Source organism: Hippocampus comes, unplaced genomic scaffold (genome assembly GCF_001891065.2).
Source record: "Hippocampus comes isolate QL1 unplaced genomic scaffold, H_comes_QL1_v1.1 scaffold2, whole genome shotgun sequence".
Classification (NCBI taxonomy): Eukaryota; Metazoa; Chordata; class Actinopteri; order Syngnathiformes; family Syngnathidae; genus Hippocampus; species Hippocampus comes.
In genome coordinates this window covers 4,529,548-4,550,774 of record NW_017805139.1, presented here as the reverse complement: position 1 = coordinate 4,550,774, position 21,227 = coordinate 4,529,548, and the positions used below count along the sequence as shown (strand labels likewise).

The following is a 21,227-nucleotide window of genomic DNA, read 5'->3' as shown; positions in this document are numbered from 1 at the left end:
GTGTGTGTGTGTGTGTGTGTGTGTGTGTGAGGATCATTATATATAGTTTTTTTTTTTACTATCTACCTCATTTCTGTTATCTGTTTATATGTTCAATAAACAACGAAACCAACCAAAAAAAAAAGATTTAATGGTACATCCTTCATGAGACTGGTCAAAAAAATTGGGATAAATCGCTGCCTTTTCTGTTTTTTTGCTTATCGAGAAGTGCCACAGGCTTCAACTGGGGTTTCTCCTTTTGAGTTGATTTATGGTAGACCGGTCCGACGACCCCTGGGCATGCTGAAGGAGATTCAGGTGGCTGGAGAGGCAACCACACACTTTGTCATCTCCTTAAATGATGGGCAAGTTGGAAAACTTCAGAGAGATGGCAAAGAAACACGTGGAGGAGAGCCAGAGAAAACAAAAGGTATGGTATGAGAAACATACCAGAGAAAGCGATTTGCACCCTGGACAGAAGGTGTTAATATTGTTGCTTACCGGACCAAGTAAACTACTGCCAAAGTGACAGGGTCCATACACTGTGGCTAGGAAAATAGGAGCTGTCACGTATGAGATTGTCTGCTTTGAATAACAGACGAAGCAGTTTTTTCATGTGGATTTGTTAAAGCAGGGGTGCCAAACCTTTTTTGACCGAAGAGCTAATTTTCGATCAACCAACCTCCCGCGATCGACCCGTTATTGCACACGCGCGCATACGCATGCAATTACACACCCATGCCATGATGAGCAACAGCCATAACGGCCCCTACGATGAACGAAAACAGAAAAATAAAGTAGACACAAGAGTTTGTGGGGTTGTGAAAAGGAAACCGCTGCCGACCTTCGTCACGATCACTTTTGCAACCTGTTAACAATTGTAGCTCATGTGTACCGTTTTAATATGCGTCTCCTGGCGCCATTCTTTGTCAGTGCTATCGCAGTGAGTTGTAGATGAAATAAACTTTCAATGAGGGGGAAAAAAAAAGATATACTGTTTCGCAACAACTCTGATCGCAAGCTGCATTTCCAGACTGCTGACCCCTTACACTTTCCGGTGATGCAGGTCACGCACCACCATTGGTTAAAGGTGACCTGCTTATTTTATTTTTTAAATATATTTGTGAAAGTGAGACTGATGGGATGCCAAGGTTAATAACACGCACACAGACACACAAATGTTTTGGGTTGTTTTTTCTTAATTTTTTTCCTCTACATCCCTCAAGCGACTCGGGACCAGTCCGCGAACTACTGGCCGATCGCGATCGACCTTTTGGGCACCTCAGTGCGAAAGCAGTAAGAGAAACAGCCAGAGACAAAGAACTCGCAAAGTCTGTTGATCAGAGAGATCCCATTGACTGAGACAGCGGAGTTGGATAAATAAAGCTGAGATGACACCCAAGAGGGAAGGCGGTAAGCCTGAAGAGACCTCATTGCACGTGAGCACAGAGCAACAAATTCAAGTGGCCGATCAAAAGGATTAATTTTCTTCATTTTTCATAAATAAACCTGGGAGGACTTATTTTATCACTCACAAGATTATGCCCAAAGAAAATAAACCTGTACGTTAGAGGCCATACCAGATTCCAGAGTGGCGGGGGGATCCACTGAAGCAAGAAGCAATGCGTGACTTGGGGATCATCGAGCCATCTAAAAGTAAGTGGTCTAACTCAATTGTGTTTGGACCCAAAAGGACTCAGCTACTATTTTGCACAGACATGAGAGATCACAACAATACCTCATGTTTTGACTCCCACCTTGTGCCTCGTATTGATAAACTTGAGGAAAGATTGGGTCAAGCAAAATACCTTTGATCGATGTAAAGGATCCCTCTCGACCCCACATGTACAAAAATAGACTGTCTTTCAGATTTCAGTCTTTGGGCTCTTCCATTACACAGTTTTGCCGTTTGGTCTGCATGGACCACCTTCATTCAACCTGTCAATTAATGGATATTATTCTCCAGCAATGTTCCAGTTTTGCAGCTGCCTATCTCAATGATGTTGTGATCTACAGCGAAAGTTGGGAGGACCATTTCCTGCAGCTCCAAACTCTTCTTGGGATAATCCAGGCTGCTGGTCTCACCATTAATGAGAAAAAAATACTCTTGGGCACAAGAAGAGGCGAGTTACCTGGGGTATTTGATCGGGAAGGGGAAGATTAAGCCGCAGGTGGAGAAAGTGAAGGCTGTGGACAAGATACCAACTCCCCAGACCAAGAAGCAATTGAGATAATTTCTTGGACTGATAGGCTGGTACAAAAGGTTTATCCCACACTTTGCTACATTAGCTGCTCCTTTAATTGATTTCACAAAGAAAACAATTAAATCTCGACTACCATGGACAGCAGAGTGTGAACAAGCTTTTAAGGCCTTCAAGTTTTTCATCTGTCAAGCTCCGGTGTTACAGAGCCCAGATTCTTCCAAGAAGTTTCTTGTCCAAGTGGATGCTTTCGATGTTGGCCTTGGTGCGGTGCTGGTGCAAGGCAAAGCTGGAGAGGAGAGACCCATCCTGTTTCTGAGTTTAAAAAAACGTTTCGATATGGAAAAGAAGTATTCGACCATTGAGAAAGAAGGTCTGGCCATCGAGTGGGCTATTGACTCCCTTGGTTACTACCTCCTTGGAAGGGAATTCCACTTCCAAAACGACCATCAAACATCAAAATGCCAGAATACCGCAGTGGTGTCTTGCCCTCCATTGAGCATTGTCAGGGTAAGAAAAATGTGATTGCTGACTACTTGTCAAGCTTGTCGGAGCTAAGGGGAGAGGAGGTGAGCGGTGTCATAAAGCCTAATGACCCACCCTAATAACTGCCGATTGTAGTCAATTTTGGATGGGGAGAAAAGTGCACATTCCCCTCCATCCAAGAACTGTTGCTGTGGTGATGATTGTTTCAGGATTGTTTCAGGGAAGGAGATAGCAAGGAGACTGCGACCACCTGCGGGTGGCATATTGCAGCGATCTGACCTGATTGGCCTGCAGTTTAGGTGTACTCCTTCCAAAAAGGGGCTGGCAAGGTCATTGAGGGCTGGTAAATTGGGAGAGCCTTGACGGCTGTGTGCTTTAATCTGGTTACCTTTGTCCAAATAAAATAAACAAAACTAGAAATTGCCCTCCCTGGATCTGGCTGAACTGACTTTAGTTCCCTTCTCACATGACCTGCTATTTCGCATCATAACATCATATTTAAAATAATGTCCTGTTTTTGAATAGATGGATGTAAAGAATGTTTTTTCAAAAATGGTTTAATCACTTCACAAAATAATTGAGAGATTAATTGATTATAAAATAATTGTTAGTTGCATCCCTAATATAAAATTACGGCAGTTCCATCACTTAACATGAAGCATATTGAGTTGCCTTGGTTAAGAAATGTGCTATTTAGTGTGAATAAAGCTGCCTTGCCTTGCCTTAACAGCTTTTGCCCACAGTCTGTGCGCTCTGCTAGTGAGTGAACAAGCATTTTTGCTGTAACATTTGGGATCTTAATGAAAAAAGGTTGATCACACACGACACGCCGACCAACAACCCACACAACCTGTGAGTGTACACGCATTGTGGTGCTCGATAAGAGTTAACATTGAATACTTACTAGTTGATCAATGTGCTGTTGCAGTTCGGTGACTCTCTGTACAAGGAAGTCATAGCTCCCCTTCAGCTTGTGCATCTTCTGGTCTGCACGGGTTTTTACCGACACTAGAATTCCTGCAATATATTCAATCATCACATAAAGGATTGAGATTCTTATGACCGTGTTATACCGTAATTGTTGTAATGGAAATCAAGAGGTCAATGACAATCCTACAACATTCTGTTGCAATGCCAAGAGCAAGGTTAAGTAAAATATACATTTTTAAAATTCGTGTGAAAGATAATATAGCAATTGTACGAAACAAAACAGATAAAGATAATGCCCCAATGATACTATGGCAGAACGAAGGAGCACACATTGCTGACTGTAAATCACGTCCTTATTCTGCCAAGTGAATTGTCAACAATCACAATTTTGCGCCAAAAAATTCAAACACTTTCCCAGCGACATACCTGCTGGACGATAGGCATGGTCCTAGACTTTGCCACACAGTACCCCCTGCCCCACCCTGCCGAACACCCTGATAATCTTAGGGGGGGCTTTGCTTGTCTGCGATGATGACTAAGTAGACCCATAAAGCCATCCATTAAACTGCCCCTGCCTTCCGCATTGCATTACTCACACCCATTTAAAGCCTTTACTCGTAGATTCTACTGACTTCACCAATCTCAGACCAAACTTTCCACCATGGGAGGGAGAGCCTTCCAGATAGTTGCCCCACAGCTCTGGAATGCTCCAGCACCTGGGAACTCTACAAAATGTGGACGTCTTTCAAAAAAGGCCTCATAGCATTTCTTTTTTTAAAAGGCCGATTAGACTTCTTTTAATGACTATTGTAAATGTGAATTTTAAACTGTTACACTTTGACTAAATTGTTTATTTAACCCAGTGCTTCTCAATTAAATTCTGTCATGGCCCCCCCCCCAGGAAGAAGAAAACATCTCACGCCCCCCCCCCGCGCAACTAGAAATAGTATCATTTGTCTATAAAATTGTTATAAGTACACCTTTGCATAACACTGCATCCTTATTAACGTATAAGAGAATAAAAAGAAAGAAATATGGACCAACTTACAACAAAGACTAGCTTTAGTAACTGTAACAGAAAAGATTTAAAGTGCATCTGAAATTCAAAAATAAAATTAAATCCTTAAACTATAAACATTTTTTGACCGACAATGTCAAACCATACGATACTGAAAAATGAAATTACATAAAATCAATAAATAATAATGCATTCAAACTGATCACCAACATTAACTCAGGAGCGCAATATTTAAAAAAAACTTTAACCTGCAAAACAAAAATATCTAAAATAATTTGTGCTGATTTTTTTTTTTTTAATCAAAGATAATGTCTGGATTAATGGCTACAAGTAGCACTTACAAAGCGGGATGATTGTTGACAATATTCGGCACATTTTCGCTGAAAAAACTCAAGCGGCTTTTCAGCGTGATTGGGGTGTGATGTCTTTAAGTGACGCCTTAATTTACTGTATTTGGCTTCATGCTGTCTGCTGCCAACATTTTTAGAACACCGGTCTTTTCTCGTCTCCCACCGTATTCACAGTGAAGCCAAGCGCTACATACACTTCGTCATATGTCCTCATCTTAGCTTTCGGGAGACTTTCGTTTGTCTCAATCTCCGTCTCTCCCCGCCCGTCGATTTCGTGTCTACACGTCATACTCATAGTCTCTGCCGTGTGCAAAGCGCGCATGCTCAGTGCAAACAAAACACCCAGCGAATGCTCCCTGCGCACTCTGCCAATGAGAGAGCCACTGTCCCCTAATGTAGTCGAGGTGCAATTGCACTTTATTCTAGAACAATAAAAAAAAATCTAAATAAAAAAAGCATGTTCCTCGAGGTCAAACGTGACTCCCTTGACGGAGCCTCGCACCCCCCTGGGGGCGCCCCACTATTTGAGAATCACTGGTTTAACCCTTTATTTCGTTTGTCCTGATTGTTACACTTCTATTTTAAACTGCTATATTTTACTGCGATTTGTTTTTTATTGACCTTCTACTGTAGCACTTTGAGATTTTCCTGAAATGTAAAGTGCATTCCAACTTACATGTACTATTATTATTGTTATTATTATGTCCCAGGATCACTCTGCGCTTGTGCCTGGGACTGGGTATTCTGGAATCGCATTTGATGTAGGTTTAATTATCTAATCATAAGTAGTTCTTCAAAAGCAGGTGTGATACAATGGATGCCAATAACAATCTTCCGGATTGCGATTGCAAAAAGTGGGGTGAAAGGATTGTATTAAGCACCTTTCAAAAACAGGTTGAGTGCATTGTGTTGCTGTACATATCATGCTCCGCAATTTGCACAGATTCTGAATTCACTATTTATAAAATGAGGGTTTTACTCACCATTGATGATTCTAGCCACTCTCCAGAGACGCAGCAGGATAAGGAGACCCATTCCATCAAATACATCATCGTGGAAGATGAAGACTACGTCCAGCACAAAAGACACCATCACCACCAAAGCATCAAACACCTCGAATTTATGTTGGAAGAACTCAAGGCGATATGCGAAGAGTTTCCCGGCTATCTCCACCATGAAGAATGTGAGAAGTGCCAGGCTCAGGTAGTGAAACACCTGCCAAGTAAGTTATTGATTACAATAAATTATTGTCTGGATAGTAGCAGAGTTTAGGTACAGTGAGAGAAATAAATATTTGATCTGCAAATGTTGTTCAGTTTGCCTACTTACAAATAAATGAAAGGTTTCTCTTTTTTTGATATGTTTCCATTTTAAAGAGTCAGATGATTAAATATAAACTATAGAGGGGAAAAAAAACAATAGAAAATTCATTTGTGTGTGATTGAGGAAAACAAGTATTAAGGTTCCAACCATATAGGGATCTAGGCTTATTCCACTTTCCAGATCTTCTCTATATCCAGTTGCATGACAACTCCAAGGTTCAGATTTCTCCTCAGTTTTACTGCCTTCCTACTAAGGTCTGGTTTTTGGCTCGGCCACTGTTTTGCATATGAATTGTCTTGACCCAGTCTATTGCCATAGCCATGTTTTGTCCATGAACAAACTAAAAGACAAATCCAAAACCAGTGGACAGAACTTCAGTGTTCTGCCATATGAAAGAAAAGGTCTTCAACCAGAATCTCAAGGTAGATGTGTCGATACAGGTCACCCTAAAATAATAATAATAATTGAAAAAGTTCAATATTATTTGTCATTCATTTCAGAAAGTGAAATTGTATTTCTTATTTTTTTATATTTTATGTAGAATCATGTTTCAAGATTTAATTTGGTGCCATTTTGATCTTTTTGGCTACAAATAAAACCTAAAATTCAGTGTCTTGGAAATGATGTCAAATAAGACCAATGAAAACAGGCTGTGTTAAGCACAAATGTCAGGCTTCTGAAAAATATGTTTAATTCAATGCACGCAATGCTGTACCTGGTTCGGCCTTCTTTTGCATCAATAATTGCATCGATCAAAAAATTTGTCAAGGAACTGGAAAATTCATACTGGACTTAAAGGAACGTGGATTCTGTGCATCATTGTCGAGGAATGTTCATTTCCAAATGAAATGCATACCGTAATTTCATTAAATCTGAGAAAAGGACTATGGACCATTGAGCTAAATCCGGTTCTTTTTCCCCTTAGCTCAGGTGAAACGCTTCTGATGTTGTCTCTGGTTCAGGAGTGGCTTAACATGAGAAATGAGGATTTCGGAATTTGTAACCCATGTCTAGTATTCGTCTGTGTGTGTGCATGTGTGTGTGGTGGTGGCTCTCGATGCACTGACTCTAGCCTCAGTCCACTCCTTGTGAAGCTCACCCAAATTCTTGAATGGATTTTACTTGACAATCCTGTCAAGGTTGTAGTTATCCCTGTTGCTGGTGCACTTTTTTCTCCCATACTTTTTCCTTCCACTCCATTTTCTGTTAATGTGATCGAATACAGCACTCTGTGAACCAGCTTCTTTAGCAATGACCTTTTGGGGCTTAACCTCCTTTTGAAGGGTGTCGATGACTGCTCCGGACAAGTCAGCAGTCTTCCCCATGATTGTGTAGCCTACTGTCTCAGAGTGAGACCATTTAAAGGCTCAGGAAACCTTTGCAGGTGTTTTGAGTTAATGAGCTAATATGAGCATGACACCATGAGTTTCCAAAATCGAACTTTTTCCAGAATATTGAAATTTTCAGAGACTGAATTTGGGTTTTATTTTCTGGAAACTATAATCAGCAAAATTACAAGAAATTATTATTGATTATAATATAATTATTTCTATAATGCAATGATTCTCCATACGAGTTTCCCTTTCTGAAATGACTGACAAAAAAATATTCCCCTTTTTCACAATACTGTTTTTTTAGGTACCTCGATATGGTATAAATACATACATACAGACACTCCCCAGCTTACGAACGAGATACGTTCCGAAGGATCGTTCGTTAGGTGAATTCGTTCATAAGTTGCTTTAGTGCTATATTTTGTATGGAACGTATGTTTAAGGCTTATATAAGTATGTTTAAGGTTTATATAAGTATAATAAAATGAAGTTTAACTTACTTTTGGAAGATGTACTCGAAGGCTTAAGGAGATGATGGGCGATTGCAGTTTTCTTCTTTTTCTCATCATAAATGATGCAGTAGCACTATATGGCATCATTCATTTGATTTGCAACCTTTGTGCAACGTTCAATATTTGGGTCTTGCTGCTCGAAGAGTGCGATGGCTTTATCTATGAGAAAACCCCTCGGCCAAGATTTCCGTCTTGAACTTCTTCATGGGGACAGGCATTTCCTCCTCCTCCTCCTCCTCTTACAGCGCCTCACGTCGGTATTAGTGGTGGAAAGAAGTACTACAATACTCGGAAAAAGGCGCGCAATACAAAATCTAACTTACAGCATCTCTGTCCGAGAACATTTTTCGACATACCTGTACCCACAAAAATGTTCATATGTACCGTTGTTCGTAACTCGAATGTTCATAAATCGGGGAGTGTCTGTACATACATATATACATACATACTGTATATACATACATACAATATATATGGCACTGGTGGTCGGAGAAATTGGATTTGGGGCTAGGTTTCTTTTCTACATTGCAAAGCTCAAAATATTGTTGTTACCTCGCAGAGCAGTTTCGCAAATCAATGACTTCATCTGAGCAGCAATTTTCTAATTTTGTGGACCATTTTTATTTATTTTTTTATTTTTCTTTGCGGGTTCATCCCAGGGACCTGAAGCAAGGGCTTTATTCAACAATATAAACATGAACATATAACGAATGAACAATTGGGTTTTTTTTTGTTTTGTTTTGTTTTAATACAGTAATCCCTCGTTTATCGTGGCGGTTATGTTCCAAAAAGAACCAGTGATAAGTGAAATCCGTGAAGTAGGATTTATTAAAAGAAAGCAAAAAAATGTGAGAGAGACGAAATTTCAAAAGTGCTGTATGTTTCGCATACAGCATATTTGACGATAAAGTTGTACTTGGTACTTGATAGTCAGCTTTATTTTTTACAGTTATTATACAAAACTGAACGATGTATACAATGCAGAGGCGATTGCTCTAAGACAGCAAGGGAAGCTCAGCTTCCCCTAAAATGTCAAAAAGTAAGTGATCAAATATATGTGTGTACGTACAATTGTGTGGACATGTCATTGACTAAATATGCGCTACAATGCGCTCAACTTTTGTTCCGAATCAGCTTCTTATTACTGGTTACAACGCGACTCTCTTCTCATTCATTCCCGCAGCTTCACTGTGCTTTAAACTGTGTGGACGCCGAGCGTCTACAGCGCGGACGCTGGGCGTCGAGAGAGTTCAGTGTAGGTTGTCCCAATGCATTGAAACGAGACGAGTCATTGGATAAATGCTGGATTTGTCCCGCCCATCGGACGACGAGTCACTGGATAAATGCTGGTTTTGTCCCGCCCATCGGACGACGAGTCACTGGATAAATGCTGGTTTTGTGCCGCCCACCGGACACTCAGCGTCTCTGGGAGTCTATGGACAGTGCGCGTTTATAGGCTGCCAGGAAGCTCAGCTTTTCTGCATGACGATTAGATGATCTATCTGAGGCTGAATCTCTTTTTGATTGACAGCGAAATAAGCCAATCACCGATCTGATGGTGAAGGAATCCTTTTCATTTTTTTGAAAAGGAACGGAGAGTAGAATTCACGTAAAAATAAACGGACACATTTTATGATGTAGGCCGAAAATGAGCTTCCCCTCCTTGACAGACCAGCATCCGCCATTGATTCAATGAAACCAAAGACCACAACTTTGCAAAGGTAAATTTGGCAAGCTGTACAGAGACGAGGTACGGAGACTGTCCACGTTGGTCAGTCCCTTAGCCAATCAGGATGCAGAATACAATTCACTGTTTAAAAAAAGCATTAAAAAAACTTCACTAAAAAAATCCACAAAACAGCGAAGAGTGAGGGAGTGAGGGATTACTGTGTAATCAACACTTGTTCCTTAGATTCACATTGTGTATACAGTGAAACGCATCTACAACGAAATCATGTTTGCAGCAAGGGATATACAAGTTGAGCCGCCTTCATCATGCATCGTTTCACAAAGTCACCATCGGAATACGGCTTTGATGCTAATGCTATTTCGCTAGCAATTCGGTAGCTGGCTTTTACTGCTGTGTTGGGTCTGTCTCAGTGACCGACTTGAGACTGCTCGTGTCTTCTCCTCTGATCAAAACAATGTTGTCTTCTACTCTGATCAAAACAGGGTTCCCTCTAGTGAATGATCCATGAATTGCAGCTTATGAAAAATATTCTTTCCGCGGCACGTTCACTTACATCAATTTCTTGGATAATGTCTTGTTTTGCTTGATCCTTCTTTCATTTTGATCACTTTTACCCTCTCTTCCAGCATCAGTGCTCTTCTTGTCTTAACTGCTTGACATCAAAAGGTCCGTTTTGTAGACATTTTAGCAATGCAACGTCCATCCTCATTTCGTCGTATGGGGGGCAGTAGAATGGGAATTGTGTTAATGCATGAAGATTTTTTCACATAAGGGGGTATTTTCGCCCATGTCGGTTTTGTTCTAGAGGAGTTTCACTGTAGCACCAAACTATTTTCGTGTTTTGTCAGACCTCCCCTTGTCCAGCTCTTCCGATTCAGAGACAGTCCCAGGCCACCTATGTGACATCATCCCTACAGTGTCTTCTCGGTCGTCTTTGGGGCCCGCTAACCAGTGGGACATGTCCAAAATACCACACCAGGGAGTTATTGGGGAGGCATCCTAACAAGATGCTGGCTCTTTTCGATATGGTGGCGATGCTCCCAGATGACCGAGACATTGAGAGCTAAGCTTTTCGACTCAGCTCTTTCTTCACCATGATAGACCAATGCAGGGTCCGCATAGATGCTGCACTAATCCACCTTCATTCTTCCCTCATTTAAGAACAAGACCTCAAGATGCTTGAACTCCTCCACTTGTGGCAACATCTACAGTCGACAACAGCAGCACCCCATCGCCACTATACACAGTGTTGATGGTGCACTGCTTCCCCTGCTGAGACGCCAGATGGTGGACCGGTATTTCCTCAAAGCCGACAGGAAGTCATTCTCCATGGCTACACCAACCTCCTCCCTGGTCGCCTCAGCAGCCACCAAAGCTGCATTCCGGTTGGCCTGCTGAGGCCAAAAAGGCCAGCTTGATGGCATCCCTCACTGCTGCTGTCCACTAACGACGATAATTTAGATGTTTGACAATGCGTCAATTGGAGACCCGGCTAATCCAATGTTTGCTCTGTTCACTCACCTTCTCACCGATCCCCTCATAAATGAACAGAGAAAAGTCACCCAATAATTGAGTGAAAATCTCTGTACAATTGAAGCACATTACCGTAACATTTGCATGAAGTGTCGATTGCCAATCTGTCATGCAATTCACATGCGCTCTCGCAGGTCCAAGCTGCTTGTGTCATTAATGCACGAGGAGGGAATGAGCAGACTTTGATGGCTCAGTCCAGGGGCATCGTCCCTTGCCCTCTGTACATGCTCATTTTTTACAAAATGTAACCTCTATAATAAAGGGAGCTTTTTGTCCTGCTTTTTAAATCTGCTACAGTGATCTGACAGCTTCAGTTCGCCTAAAAATATTTACCTCCAAGGACTTTGAATTAGGGATCTCCCGATCACACTTTTTTGACACCCGAGTCTGAGTATGAGGTTTTAAGTACAGTGAAACTCCTCTAAAACGAAATCTTGTTTGCAGCAAGAATTTTTTCACAACAGGGGGTTTTTCACTGCAGCAAATTTGATCTCAGATGTACACACAAACACACACACACACACACACAAACGTATGTGTACTCTTTATTTTTATTCCAATAGTGCATAAATATGAGCACACACTTATTTGACACTCCATATAGTCAGTGTAGAAAGAAAAAAGGTAAAGAAATTGCGAAATTTACGAACAGCATTCACTTTCACTTACATCAATTTATTGGATAATGTCTTATTTTGCTTCCTCCGTCTTTCATTTTGATCACTTTTACCCTCTCTTCCAGTGTCAGAGCTCTTCTTGTCTGAGCTGCTTGACATCCAAAGGTTCGTTTTGTAGCCATTTTAGCGATGCATCGTTCTTGCTGCGTCTGAAACGAACAATAACAAATACTTCCTGGACTACTGCGCATGTGTAAACCAGCTTGGTGGTTGCTGTTGCCGTTTCTGAGCGAAGCAGTAGAGGTCGCTGTTGGATTAGACTTCGTTGTAGTGAATCTCATCACAAGGCAAGAGCAGAGAAAAAGATTTCGTATTACGCAACAGGGTTTTTTTTCATTGTATGGGGGGCAGGAAAGTGGGAATGGTGTTAATGCATTAAGATTTTTTCACACTAGGGGGTATTTTCGCCCATGTAGGTTTCGTTGTAGAGGAGTTTCATTGTATCTGCCGAAACAGAGTCCCGATCCGAAACCTCAGCAGTACATTTTAAAAAAATTACTTTAAAATAAGCACTTATACAGTGGAGGAATGCAACATGGTCCACTCAGACTCAATGTCCCTTGCCCCACCCAGGACACCATCGAAGTTCTGATGAAAGTTGAAACTCCTTGATGGCGGACGCTGCCAGATGTTCCCAGAAGACCCTCAAAATATTTGATCGGACTGGCATCTTCCCCAACCATCGGAGACCACACACCACCAGGTGATGATGATTAACAGCTCCGCCTGCCCCTCTCCTCGAGTGACCAGGCATGCAGCCGTAAATTCCGATGATACAACCAAAGTTGATCATCTAACTATGGCCTCGCGTATCCTCATTGAGGAGAATCTAAATATGTCCAGTCAGAACTTATCATTGCACACCATCTTATGCTCCTTTCCTGACAAAGGTGACAGTCCACATCCCAAGAGCCAGCTTCTGTCACCGGGGATCGGACAGCAAAGGTTCCCGCCTTCAGCTGCCACCCGGTTTTTTGGCACCTGACCACCTTGGCCTCTCCCATAGGTGATGAGCTCATGGGAAGGGAGACCCACCATGTCCCTTTGGGCATGGGTGCAAGCCCCGCCACTAGACACTTGGCATCGAGCTCCACCTCCCAGATTAACCTGTTCATAGGAGTCATAATTCTTGCCGGCTCATTGGCGGTCATCAAATATATCACTCAATCAAACACAAATTAATCTCTATTGTTTATATATAAAATGTAAAAAAAAAAAAAAAAAAGCCATAAAAAAAATGACATGACAATTTGTAAATCCACCTTATACTGTATCTCATCTCAGGTAAGCTTTAGCATATCTCAGCTGGTTTTGAGCCAACCAATTGTGGGGCACAATTTGTTCATGAACAAACAAAAGGATCAAAAAAATGTTTTTCCACTACAGTCGAAACTCTTTTCAACGTACTCCGTTTTCAACGTTTTCACCTCTATAACGTTCACATTTCAAAGTCACATTTTCACATGGTTCATTTGCCGATTTTGCTTACAACGAACACCTTTATTACATAAACATTAACGACCACATTTTTCCACAAAATAGTGAAAAGTCCTTCGATACAGCGAACCGTGGGAAGCTACCTGCTGCTGCGACCTTGCTTATGAACAAAATATACAGCGTGGGATTACCCTCCATTGCTTCGCAATGCTACTGATCGAATCGTACATTGATGTACTTCCTGAGCACATGGTCTGAAAACATGTCTGGTAAAGGCTGACGCTGATGAAGTAGGAACGCTCCAGTTGTTTGTTTCATGTCTTGTAAAATCATTTTTTCTTCATACTGTACACACGTATTTGTAATTGACTTGTTTATACTGTATTACATATCCATGTTTTTACATCTATAAATATTAATACAGTATCATACATCTTAGTTGGCGGCCATTTTATTGGAAATGATTACAATGAACAACGAACAGATTCGTTATGTCCCTCAGGGTACGTTGTAATGAGGTTCGACTGTATATTTGGATCAAACAAGAGAAGTTTTACCTCAGGTGCAATATGGCCATGTTCCAGCTGGATAATGGATAAATCGATCAGCACCTCTCCCAGAACAAAAATTGCATCCAGTACCACTAAACACACCACCAGCACCTGTTGAGAAGTGAAAGAAGCAGTATTATTTAAAAATAACATTACTCGTTCATGAAAAAATAATGACATAGTGTGTTTGGACTTTGCATACAATGTACTGTACTTTTTTTCTTTTTTTTAACAAATGTACTGTGCATTTATTTAAAGAAGACAACAACAGTAGAATACAGTACCAGCGTTCTATTTAAGTTCTCATGAGCAAACAAAACAATACAGATTCAGGACCGGGCGATATGAATGAAAAGTATATCACAATATAAGTATTTCATATTGATGACATCAATATCTATTCATTTCTTCTTAACAATTGAAAATAAGGACATAGAGAAAAAAAAGGCAGAATTTCAGTAATTTTATTTTAACAAATAGTACTGTAATAAGAAGTCAATGCAACTTTAAAAAAGACTAATGGTCAACTGGTCAATAGAAAGATTAAATCGGCGCCTTTTAAACAATGTGATTAGCAAGGCTGGGCGATACAGCTGAAAAATGTACCACAATATAAGTACATTATGTCAGTCAATATTGAAAAAAAACTTTGTGTACATTCTAATATAATGTAATGTAATGTGCAAAGTTGCTGTCACGTGAGGAGCAGTATTTTGGAACGCAGAAGCAGACATGAGACATAAGAAGTAAAAGTCTTTGACTACGAAAATACAAAGTAAGTACAGAGAGTGGGGCTGGATGCAGAAGACGCGAAAGAGAGCTTTTACTCTGACTGCGAGAATGCTCGACATGCCACTGAGTAATTCGAGTGCAGTATATACACTGGAAGACATCAGGCCTATTTGATATAATAAAGGTAACATAATAAAGGCCCACAGCAAACTCCAAACAAACTGCACAGTATTTGCTACATTAATATAAGGAAGAACCAGTCACAAAAGGTACCAACAAAGATGAAATACAGCAAGCAACTTAACACAAATAAACTGAAGAGACAGCAAGGAATACAGTAATTCCGTATCCCTGCAAAAAGTGAAAACCCGTGAAGTAGGATTTGGCTGCCCCTTGGAATTTTTGTGTTTGCATGTGGATGTAATATTTGCAGTGAAATGTGAACCAGGATTTCACGGCTGTTCCAGAGACTGTTAGCACCCTCTGTTGGTGAAGGTCTGAGACTACAGACAGTTGAGTTGTCAGTCTGATCGTTGATGTTATTGCAAACAAGAAACATCACGGGTACAAGGATGCTTAAAATATGTAAACATGAGTTATACTTTGCATTTTTGAGACAAAGATTACAACAGTGCACGTATTTACTTAAATCTTTAATTATAAAACCTTATACAGTAATTAAGGGCTGCGATTGGCTGGCAACCGGCTCAGGGTGTCCCCCGCCTACTGCCCGAGGACGGCTGGGATAGGCTGCAGCACCCCCCGCGACCCTTGTGAGGATAAGTGGATTGGAAAATGGATGGATGTATGGATGGAGTAATTAATGGCCATTGACATAAGAGAGGCAAAGCGGCGTGTCTTGGTGGCGTAGAAGGCGGCTCTCACTTGACTCTTAGGCTGGACTCGCTGGAGGCACTGTAGCTGAGGTTTTTAAATTGGAGAAAAACATGGTGATAGGTAGCGCTAGGACATTCATCTTGTCTTCTTATTAGTTGAAATACGTTTAAGGTTTCTCTTTTTTCTTTAAGTGAAGAAAGAAACTTAGCGAGCTGACAGTTTCGGCTGTCAATTCAGCCTTTGCCTGAGTTGTGAGTTGTCAGGGTCATGGCTTTCTTGTAACATGTCTAAAAAAACAGCTGACTGGGTCGGGAAACCTTCAAAATTACCGTCGGCGGTATGAGCGCAGCTAAACGAATAAAAAAAAAAAAAAAAAAGTTGTCGCAAATACAACACTTAAGATACAATATGCGAGACAGTCAACAGACTGGCAATGATGTGCAGCCAATCAGCTCACGGGATGAATCCACTCGTGCTCTCATTGGTCGATGTCGCGCTGGGAACCACTCACGCACCTTTTTGAGTGGCCATGTACAAAGCCTATGAGGTATGTCAGGTCTTGCAGGGAAGCCTCTTTCGCGCATCAACATGAAACAATGTAGCTTTCTGCAATATGGGTGCTGATATGCCTTTTTTTTCATTAATGTTTGGAAAAAAAATGCAAACACTGATGCCGCAAAACGACGCACAAAGTGGCGAGGGATCACTGTACTTGGAAAAAGCACAAAGTGGAAGAGGGAGCTGATTGGGTAACACAAAGAATCAGGTGAACGAGTACAGGTGGGCACAATAACCTCACAAGACAGACACAAACAAACAAACAAAAAAAAAGGAAAACATGAAACTGAATTGAAAAACATGATGCTTGCACCCAGAAGCAACGCACAAGCAAACACTTTCCTAAACCAATCACGTGAGTCTCTCAGTCTCACACTGTCAAGCAACAGGCTCAAGCGTGGTGTGTGCTCACAAAAATCATCCAACTGTGTTGCAGTTGCACACAAAGGAAAGAAAAAAGAAGGCCAAGAAGAAACTAAAAAGTCAGTCAGCAGCAGGATGGTCACATTGGACGCACATGAAATGAGCTGGGCCAGTACATGCATGACAAGCACCTTTGATTCTTCAAGTAACAGATAGAGGTGTCAAGTAACAGGTGTCAAACTCTACTGGAACGTGTTGCTGCAGGAGAAAACAAAGGAAAAAAACATGACACAAAAGAGATGTGAGCAAAAGGAACTCAAAATGCCAAACAACCGCAACATGACGAAACAAAGAGTGATGTCACACAAAAGGAAATTTCACAAGAATCTAGCATTCTATGAAAATGTTAGGACTCTTCCATATGATGGCTGCAGAGGAAAGGTCGAACACATCGGCGTGGGAGTTGGGGAGGAGTAAAAAGTGATGCAATGTCAACGTTTGGACCTTCTTAAGACAAATGAGGACTCACACGGGGCAATTCTTGAGTTTTGTCAGCCCGAGCTGATTTTGTCACCAATGCAAGAAATGCAAATCATCACACTTGGGCTGACTCAGTCGCGTCCTCATCCACGTGGGCCAGTTATGCTTTTAACACGGTCAGCAGAAGACAATCAACGTTTATTTTCAGCAGAGGCTGTTGACACTGTCAGGACCAATTTTGATATGGACGATTGTTGAAGTCTGTTACTAAGGATTTAGATGATTCAAGTGAAGTAAGGACTATGCTCTCCTCAATTTGCAGTGTCCTTTTCAATATCGGAACAAACAAGTTGGAAAGACCATTTAGTAAGGATATAACAATATCCAAGCATCACAATACGATTATATCACGATATAAGCCTCATGATACGAGCTTTGTCATGATGTTGTGGGGTGGTTGGCGATATAAAAAAAAAAAAACAAACAAAAAAAAAACCCACAATAATTTCTAAAAAGTCACACTATTGTATTTTTAAAAAAGGCTCATGACATTAGAACAAAAAAAAGCACAATATTGTGTTTTTTACAGAAGAGCAGTGACAAAGAAATAAACTTGGTCAATGATTTTATTGTCATGTGTTCCTATTGGATCAGCAACACAAAGTATGATGGTCTATGGAGTTCACAGTGCTGTGTTTGGCTGACGCAAATTAAAAGTAATGTTTTTGACAGAGATAGACTGCTTTTAACATCGTAACATGACGACGACGATATGGCAATTTTAATATCGCCGTGATTGTTACACACCCTTTCAATTAGTAAGCTATGCTTCATAGTACCTGATTTGACATAAGGCTGCACTATTTGCTATTTTCTGAACCTGAGCCGTGATTGGTCGTTACCTGAGCCCTGAGCAACTGTGATGTCATTTTCAGTCGCCAGCAAGTGGCAAAATGGTCGCCCGCTGAGATGGACAAAAGTGGGTGGATTTTACTGCTTAACTCATATTCCACAAGGGCAATATTAATCAGAATGCTGTCTTTAGACTAGTGGGGCCTACCGAGAACATATTATTGTAAAAAAAAAAAAAAATTGGGGTTGACTTCCCCTTTAATATATAAAACATAATTTTAAAGGGTATCAATTGACCCTGATTCATTAAGTCACACAGCAATGTACAGCTGTGTCTCATCAGCGTAGTTGATGCTGTGTCTCCTGATGATGTCCCCAAGGGGAAGCATATCAAGATGAAAAAGTATTGGGCCTAAAATTAAACCTTGGGGACCCCCACATATAATTTCATGAGTTTTGCAGGAAGGTGTATCCTTACTAACAAACTGTGAGATTGGAATGAAACCAGTTGAAAGCAGCACCAGAGATGCCCTACCAGGTTTCTATTTAATAAAATGTGGTGATCTACTAAATCGAAAGCAGCACTTTAGATCCAGTGGCACCAAGACGGTGAGTCAGCAGTGCACCTGATACCATTTACAATCCTTAAAAAGAGCCATCTCTGTACTATGATTCATCCGAAAACCAGATTGATATTTCTCTAAAATAATATTTGCATTTATTGTAATTTAATTGGATGAAAAACCCTTTCTCTAAACTCTTATCGAAAAATGACAGATTGGATACGGGCTTGTAATTTTTGAAAACGCCGGGGTCCAAACTGCTCTTCTTCAGAACGGTCTTTATGACCACTGTTTTATAGGCATCGGGGAAGACACCCCTGTCAAAAGAGAGCAATTGCCTATATTTAAAGCTGGTTGCTCAAAGAACCCATCAAATGTCTACAGAAGTGATGTTGGAATTGGATCTAAAAGGCAGGTTGTTGGATTTACCTTGGAGAAAATTCGACCAAGTGTCCTTGCATATTTTTTTTACCGTGATGGGATTTGAAAAAAAAAAAATTGCAGGATTTTAGTTGTTCACATGTCATATTGAACGGTAAGTTTACTTTTCTCCACCTCGTCTCTGCACTCCTGCATTTTCTTTTTGACTTCTTGATCACATCTTTTCTCCATCTTTTCTCCCCAAAAAAACTATAAAAATAAAGACCACACCACTGTGGTTTTTATTTTTACAGTTTTTTTTTTAAATAGTTGAAGGAAAAATGTGAGCAAGAGTGCTCTTTAAAATACTCGATAGTATTTATCAATTGAACTTGATTAATATAACTCGTTTTTCACAGATAAGGAAGAATTTGGATTTTTTTTGTGTTCTCTTACCTGTGTGTATGTGTATCCACAGGGTTTGTGTGTGAATATCGCTAATTTGCCGTTACGATTATGCTGCGATACGGCATTGACTTGCTACCAATGTTTAAAAGACGAAAGAAAACAATAAATGAATACATCGATAAATCACTTGTGAGTCAAGGTCCCACTCGATCTAGAACTAAACCCCAGGCCAAAGTTGGACAAATTTGATTCATTCATTTCAATTAAAAGTTTATTTCATGATCAACACACTTCCAACATGCCATATGAATGGCTCATGCTATGTTTGTTTGTTTGTTTACGTGTTTATTTATCTTGTTATAGCAGACGAGGTGTGTCCACCTTACCGACAGCAAGCTCACGTTTGGTCAAGAAAGGCACCTTTTATGAGTCCCACAATGGGGCTTAAATCCATCAATGTGTTTATGCTACAACTGTATCGGCAAATAACCAATTACTTGTGTCCACATTGTTCTGATTTAGGATACGTTATTTCTTTTTTTCATGATACTGCCTCGATACATATATGAATTGCCACTTGTGTCATGTCGTGTAAAAGGAGCCTTTTTGATACGTAACTTTTTCACCCAGCAACATGCTATTGAAAAACGTACCTGGAAGCGGGCAGAGCTGTAGAGTCTTTTCAGAGAATCCCTAAACGTTAAGGTTGCAGGGTACTGCCCAGTGGCAGGACCCAGTTCATCACTGTCTACGTGCAATTCTTCATCCTCCCACTGGACAGGACGCTCATCTCCCACTGTGGTGAAATATCTCAAGTAACGAGCCATGACAGTCTCTCGGGGGGGACCAAGGCTAGACAGACGAAAGTGCAGGTAAAATGCATTTTAGACCTCATCTAGGCTCTCATGTGTTTTAATGACTCAGCGTTTCGTCATGTTAGACAATCTTAGTGTACTTCTCTTTTTTTCCTTTTACTTTTTTCTTTCTTTTTTTTTTAATCTTGCAACATGCTATTGAGAAAGCCATACACTAAACAATCTTTTAACCCCATAAAGCCAACCAGACACCAAATATCTGACCAATTTAAGGATGAAAGCAAGCAGGAGGGCATAATGTGATACCGATGCGAAAACAAATCAAATCGCCTTTTTACGCAGAGCAACAAGTTCGTGGTTGTTGCACCATTGCGAACTAGTCGACATTAGACTTTAAAAGATGCGCACAAGTTGAGAAACACGTATTGACTATTAGTCGGACAAGTAAGTCGAAACAAACGTTTAGTTGACGAAAAATGCTTTTATTTCTAGCATTGCGTCGAAATCGAAGGTTACATTAAATTAGCTTATGAAGCAGATGTCTGATTGTTTTTCACGTCTGTAGTTTTTCAGTCTCAGGGGTAGCCCAGCTACGAAAAAATAATCATGTAAGTATTCGTCGTTTATTTTTTGTGTTCGTGTTATTTGAAGAGGACTCTAGTTTTTTCCTCCGACATCGCTACATTCTTTCGTTAAATTATCTCTTTTGCGTAACTAACAATACGTTGTAGTTTCAGATGAAAGTTAAAACAAAAATCAATATTTTGCTCACCGTGTCCTCACCGCCGATGCATTCACGAAGTTGCACGACGCTCTGCGAAGAAAACACAATCCCTACAAATTTCAAACGGAAATCCGCCAGTCAGAAAGTCAGTCCTCACTGACAAAGTCGAACGTATCCGTATCCGCTTACTTCCAGTCCTTCCTCTCGACAAACCCTGAGCTATCCATATTCCGAAAACGAGATACAACCTTTGGGAAACTGAGCTGGCTGAGAAACGTAACTCGCGACACATGTTAATGATGTTTATTGACATCTGTTATATGTGAATAATGTGAATATATATATATGTGTGTGTGTGTGTGTGTGTGTGTATATATATATATATATATATATACATACATACACACACACACACACACACACACACAATCATTCAATAAATATTGATTTTAGGTGATTTTTTTTCAGCATAAGGACTTCTAATACAGATAGAATCTTACTCCCCCACCCCCCA

The 21,227-nt window shown here is 40.6% G+C and overlaps 1 protein-coding gene across 1 annotated transcript in view; it reads right to left on the bottom strand.

Moving 5' to 3' along the window:
- Positions 1 to 20,932, bottom strand: part of hvcn1 (hydrogen voltage-gated channel 1) — a 24,735-nt gene extending 3,803 nt beyond the window's left edge. The window contains exons 1-5 of the mRNA XM_019867470.1: positions 20,762 to 20,932; positions 19,828 to 20,026; positions 14,028 to 14,132; positions 5,948 to 6,179; positions 3,571 to 3,683 (exon numbers count right to left, since the gene is read on the bottom strand). Of these exons, the coding sequence (XP_019723029.1) occupies positions 3,571 to 3,683; positions 5,948 to 6,179; positions 14,028 to 14,132; positions 19,828 to 20,001 (624 nt within the window). The 5' untranslated portion in view covers positions 20,002 to 20,026; positions 20,762 to 20,932. The remainder of the gene's footprint in view (positions 1 to 3,570; positions 3,684 to 5,947; positions 6,180 to 14,027; positions 14,133 to 19,827; positions 20,027 to 20,761) is intronic.
- Positions 20,933 to 21,227: the final 295 nt, after the last annotated feature.